The sequence below is a fragment of the Elephantulus edwardii genome, unplaced genomic scaffold, assembly GCF_000299155.1.
Source record: "Elephantulus edwardii isolate Elephantulus edwardi_28Jun2011 unplaced genomic scaffold, EleEdw1.0 scaffold00006, whole genome shotgun sequence".
Classification (NCBI taxonomy): domain Eukaryota; kingdom Metazoa; phylum Chordata; class Mammalia; order Macroscelidea; family Macroscelididae; genus Elephantulus; species Elephantulus edwardii.
The window spans coordinates 11174668-11180734 of record NW_006399756.1 but is presented as its reverse complement, the minus strand read 5'-3'; the positions used below and the strand labels follow the sequence as shown (position 1 = coordinate 11180734).

The 6067-nt window shown below is 44.4% G+C and overlaps 1 protein-coding gene across 1 annotated transcript in view; it reads left to right on the top strand.

The window, feature by feature from the left end:
* Nucleotides 1–5926: 5926 nt before the first annotated feature.
* Nucleotides 5927–6067, top strand: part of INPP5F (inositol polyphosphate-5-phosphatase F) — a 103914-nt gene continuing 103773 nt past the window's right edge. Inside the window, exon 1 of the mRNA XM_006879895.1 lies at nt 5927–6047. Within this exon, the coding sequence (XP_006879957.1) occupies nt 5951–6047 (97 nt within the window). The 5' untranslated portion in view covers nt 5927–5950. The remainder of the gene's footprint in view (nt 6048–6067) is intronic.

Below are 6067 nucleotides of genomic sequence, written 5' to 3'. Positions count from 1 at the left end.
CCAATGTCGACTGGAGGAACTACTGCTCATATTACTGTGAAAAAAAGAAAAATCCTTAAGGCATGAATCCAATCTATTTCCTGAAGTCCTCTCTACCTTAACTAATAATTTTACTAAATTAGTAAAAAACATTATCGTTGAGCATTTTCTTGTATAAAGAGTTATCTACAGGAGATCAAATTGACAATAGGAACTCTAAAGTATAAATGAGAAACTTAAGGGACAGTAAGTGTAGGCCAATGAAGCTGAAATGATAATAGGCAGGACAGTGAGAATGAAACACAGTACGAAGTAAGCAATATCATTGAACTAGACATGTGTATGAATAAGGATGATGGAAGAACTGATGCCTTTGCGTTGTGGTGTTGGAAAAGAGTACTAAATATCCCCTGGACTACCTGAAGAGCAAATGTATCTATCTGTATTGGAGAAAGTGAAAGCAGAGTGCTCCTTGGAAGCACTTGCATAGTGAAACTAAGTCTCGCATACTTTAGGCGTGCTGTTAGGAGGGCCAGACCTAGGGCAAGGACATCATGGTTGGAAAGGTGGAAGGTCAGCCTAAGAAAGGAAGACTCTCAACAAGGTGGATTGACATGGAGACTGTAGCAATGGGGTCAGGTGTGTGAGAGAAGTGGGGATGGCACAGGATATGACAGGGTCAGTTGTTCATAGGGTCATTATGTACATGTAGAAATTGCTGAGAGGACAGAAGTTCTGTGGTGCATATTTACAGTATAAATAAAATAAATAGTAAAGAAGAATATGAAGAATCAATAAAAAGAGGTAACATGAAAGTATCTTTTTTTTCCCCGTGGAAAAAAGTTTTAAATATTAACATACTCAGAATACATTATTTTTGTGAGCACAATATACAATTGTTTATTATATATTAAAAAAAGTATTACCTTTAGAAAGTTTCCAACTCTCTAAATATCAAGAGAATCCCATATTCTGGCATAAAGGATGAATCATTTTTTATATTTAAAATATACCTGTCTTCTAAGATTAAGAAGAATGAATATATCTTAAAAATCTTTGAGATTGCAGGTTTGCCTTGACAAAAAATTCCACAGCCCTTAAATAATTTACATTTCTAAGATGAAGAATTAATTTTGGGTTTATTTTTACAAAATTTTTATTTTATGCTGTTTTATTACAAAGCTCATATACATTGTTTTTCACACAGGAGGAATTAGTTTTTTTTTTTTTTTGAGGAATTAGTTTTGAATACACACACATGCATACACAAACACACACAATATTTTACTAATTTCTTTTTCATTGGAAGTATTAAAAATACTTTAGAAAATAAAAACAAGAATATATAAAGTGAAAAGGTAAAGGATCTTCCTTTCTGTATTCCTTATTCCCAATTCCTGTGGTATCCCTTATTTCCTTCATTCCATTTCCACTGAGGTAATCACATGTTTGTGCTTTCTTACAGAATGTTACACACACACACACACACACACACACACACACACACACACACACACTCTTTTTGAACTATCCAAATAGGATACTATTTTGCAACTTTGGCTTTTTCTAAGTAACAGTATATCTTTGATACATTTTCCAATTACCTTATTTAGAAATAACCATTTTTTAAAAACTATCCACATTTTTAAAATTGAGAAAGTAATACAGAGAGGAAGTGAGAGACAGCTGGCTTTAGACAAGTATGAAATTACCACTGTAAAAGGCTAATTACGTTTCTTCTGCAAGGAGAAAGAAGGAGGATGTGGGGCAGAAAAGACATTTTCTCACACATGCAAACACGAGAAATTGATACATGGATAGATTTAAACTCTAAATCATGCTCTTGATAGTTTTGTCAGCACAGAAAATTAAGAAGTCAGACTTACTAACCCTCATGGTATGGTGTGAAGAAGAGATGGCCTACATCGAAGGAAGTGATCTCTTTTAGATTAATATGCCAATTTTCTTCTGACACTTTCCCTTTGTGTCTTATGATGCTTCTAAAATGAATGGTTTTATTCATGCCAAATGAATAAGATGGCTATTACAATATCTAGCTGCCCATGTTGAGGCTACTTGAGAAGACAGCACAAGTTCTTTAACAGATAAATAAATCTATGCCAAGTTGGCTGACAGTGGATCCGATGTAAAAATGAAATTTGTGAAAGTCTTAGGGTCTGAATCCTAAAATGAAACTGTCCTGTTAGCTTGAAAAATGTGTAGGCTCCCAATAAGTGAAAAATCCATAGATATGATATTTTATGAATTATAAGTCTATATTTTACATATATAATCACCATATTTCTATTTTATAAATAATAACACACATGAATCACTCTGCTCAATCTGTTCCATCTTCACAATCTATGCAGGGCTAGAGTCCATTGTTGAAGCTATTGTGTTAATCCATCTCTTTGAGGTGTCTCCTTTTTCTTTTTTTCTGACCCTCTACTTTTCCATACATGATACCTTTCTTCCAGGGGCTGGCCCCTCCTAATGCCCAAAGTATGCAAGAAGAAATGTTACGACCCTTGCTTCCAAGGAACACTCTGGCAGCACATCTTCTAAGACAGACTTGTTTGTTCTTTTGGAAGTCTCTGATACAGTCAATATTCCTTGCCAATTTCACCATAAATATAGTTACATTATTATAAATACACCAGGTATGTAAAAGAAGATATATAATATGTATAACGGTCATCCATGTTTAAAACATAAGACAACAACATAAGAACTTTCATTAAAATCTAAGCTACACCAAGGTAGGAGGGTCTTTCAATTAGGAATCTGGAAGATGCTAAAAAGGCCGGCAGGCAGCCGCAGGTCAACTACGGGCAGCCAGCCAGGGAGTGCAGGAGCTGCAGGGTCTGGACTTTTAGGCAGGCAAGCAGGGTCCAAAGTTCAGGAAGTCCAGGGAAGTAGCATGTCAAGGCAGCTGTGGCAGATGGGAGACAGGATGTCGGCCAGGGACAAAGAGTGTTTACTCTTTTCATTCATTTGGCTCAGACAGGCCAGGGCTCTGCCTACTGCAAAGCTGAGCATGTGTTCAGAGCCTGAGGGAGAGAATAAAGTGCATTTGGGGCAGGTAGATGACAAGCCAATTGACACAGTGACTGCCATAATGGGCTTGAGCTTGACAGAGATCTGCGAGGACGGTGCAGGAGAGGGCAAAGTTCAGATCTGTTTTTCACAGGGTTTTTATGACTCATAGTTGCATTGATGACACTTAACAACAACAGGTTACAGAAGCAGCTTTATCTGAGGTGGTGTCTCTTCTAAGGATCCTGTTTGTTAACGGTAGAATTATAGGTAACACTCCCATTCTGGGAAAAGTAGAGGGTCATTGAAAGAGAGGAAGACCCTTAAGAGGATGGAATGACACAGTGACTGCAAAAATGGGCTTCAGGGAGGCCGAGACTGTGGCCAAGACACAGGATGGGACAACATTGTGATCTTTTGGTCACTAAGAGTGGTAGTTGATTTGATGCGATCCAACAACCACCACTTAATACAGGGTTATTCGTTATTGACTGATGCCAAAGTCCTACCTCAGAGATTCTGATTTAATTGGTGTGATGTCCAAGCACTGGTATGTTTGAAAAGCTCCCTGGCAATTCTCATTTCAAACCAGCGCTGAGAACTACTGATTGGAAACATCTGGAAAAATTTCAGTCAACTCTTTTGGAGCAGTTACAGGAGTATTATTTTCTGCACGTTGGGCAGTATGATTCATTTCAAAAAATGAAACCATTTGCAGAACATATTGTCTTTGGGGACTTTCTCATTATCTACTCAGTTTTGCTAAGGAAAGTCAACATATGGTTTAATCCTATGAATCTGAAACTGACATTTTCATGGAACCTTTTTTAAAAAATTATCTGGGCTCCACTATCTTTTTGTCCAAATCTTATCACAAAGATTTGATATTATAATCAGCCATCTTGACCCTTCTGTTGAGTAAGTCTGGAGGGCATGATACTTACAAAAGATTCCTGTCTATTCCTTCATCATGGACATTTTGGCTATGGAAATCCAAAGGAGCAGTCAGTGGGGCTGGAATAATCCCCCTTCCTTCTTAGAATAAACAAACATAACCAAAAAAACAAAGTCACTGTGGATTCCTCGTCCCAGCAAGGCCACAGGATAAGTAGGACAGGCCCATCTGGTTTCCAGGCTGCACATTTTTATGGAAGAGGGCTGACACATCTGTTTTCCTCCCAGTGGTAGGCGAGTTCCAACTGCTGACCTTTAGGTTGGCAGGCAAGTATTTAACCACTGTGCCACCTGGGTTCCTCCCTAGACTCATTAGAAATGTGGAACCCCTTTTTGCGTTGGGGACCTCTCACTTTCATCTGAAAAGTGAAAGAAGGTTAAAAACATTACCTCCCTTTTCTTGTCTACCTCTTGGTCTGCTTTTTAAGGCAGGTGATAGGAGCAATACCCTCTAGTTTATAGACCTTGTTCTGTAGCTAAAAGGCATTTATTCAACCCCCAATTGGAGACCAAGAGACTTTCTGGAGGTCACACATTTCCGGAGAGATTTACTGGCTCTGAAAACCCATGGGAAAGTCAGCTACAAGTCCATTGGAAGGTACATAACAACAACACAGCGAGAGAAGCCCAGACGTGGGCCTGCGACTGGCAAGCTTGAATCTGGACCTCTGTCCTGGCTGGAATACCACCTGGCCTTCTGAGAGGAACTTGTAAGTGGTAGATTTCTATGCCCACAAGAGGTTCTCCAGACACCTGTTGTTGTTGCTCATTAAGTCGGGACCGACCCTATATGGGTCCAGCTATATAGATCCAGAAGTTTTCAGAAGCAGTTAATTGCGCGGAAGGAGATTTCCGAGCCTTTTCTCTCAGAGCAGCCAATGGCCTCGAACCGTGTACCTTCAGGATTGCAGTGCAGTTCCTACAGCTCTGGTGGCCTAGTGTCAAGAAGCTGCGCTGTTAAGTTTTTTCGGAGGGAGCCTGTTTTCTGTTGTTAACTCGCTTCGCCTTAATATGTATTGACTGCTGCTGTCAAACCTCACATAGTAATCCCAAACAGAAGACGTCTCTGCTCTGCGCAGAGCCCAGCTGGGGATGGACCCCAGCAACCAGCCCCTGGGGGCCCATCTCAGGACAGCGCTGGCCTGAGGGGCACCAGTCGGGGAAGGGAAGGGAAGGCCTGCCTTTTCTCAGTGCAGATCAAAGGACTGAATAACCCGCGTGCAGACGCGGGGCAGATCTCGCGAGTAGGGTTCTGTTCCAAAGACCTGGGCCCGGCCACACTTGGGTTCTTCCAGGGGTCGCCAAGGGCAGGACCAAGGGCTGGGCCGGGGAGGAGCCAGGGGAGAAGGAGGTGGGAGAAAAGAGGCGATGGAGGAGAGAGAACGGGTGTTGGGGAAGAGATGGGCGGAGGGGAAGGAGGAGTAAACTCCGGAGAAGCCTGAGAAGCATCAGCCTCTGAGCAGCATCAGCTCCTGAGAGCATCAAGCCTCCACAGAGATGGAGGGAAGAACAGGAGGACAAGCGCCCGGGATGTGAGCAGCGGGGGGAGGAGCCAGGTAAAGGAACAGCAGGGGAGGGGCCAAGGCCGGGGGGGGCGGAGCCTGGCTGAGCCGAGGGCGGGGTCTGGAAGGGGTGGAGCCGGGAAGGGGAGGAACCGGGAGCGTAGCCTGCGAGAGGCGGAGTCGGGAAGAGCAGGCGAGGGCGGGGACTGGGCAGAGTCGGGGGCGGGACCATGGAGGGGAGGGGCCGGGAGGCCTCGGCTGCTGCCGCCGCCGCCCGGGCGCGTCCTCCGTCTCGGATCCGTCGCGCTTGTGCTCGCTCAGCGGCTGCTCCCCGGCACTGTCCCTCCCGGGCCTGTCCCGAGGCGTCGGCTCTGGCGGCCCCGGCTGACCTAGACGCCCCCGGTGGGCCGTCGCCGGGAGCGGGAGGCCGCGGAGACGCTCCGGAGCCGCCGCCGCCCGCCGCGCCCGGGGCCGGCATGGAGCTCTTCCAAGCCAAGGACCACTACATCCTGCAGCAGGGCGAGCGCGCGCTGTGGTGCAGCCGCCGGGACGGCAGCCTGCAGCTCCGGCCGGGTGAGCGGGGCGGCGGGGCC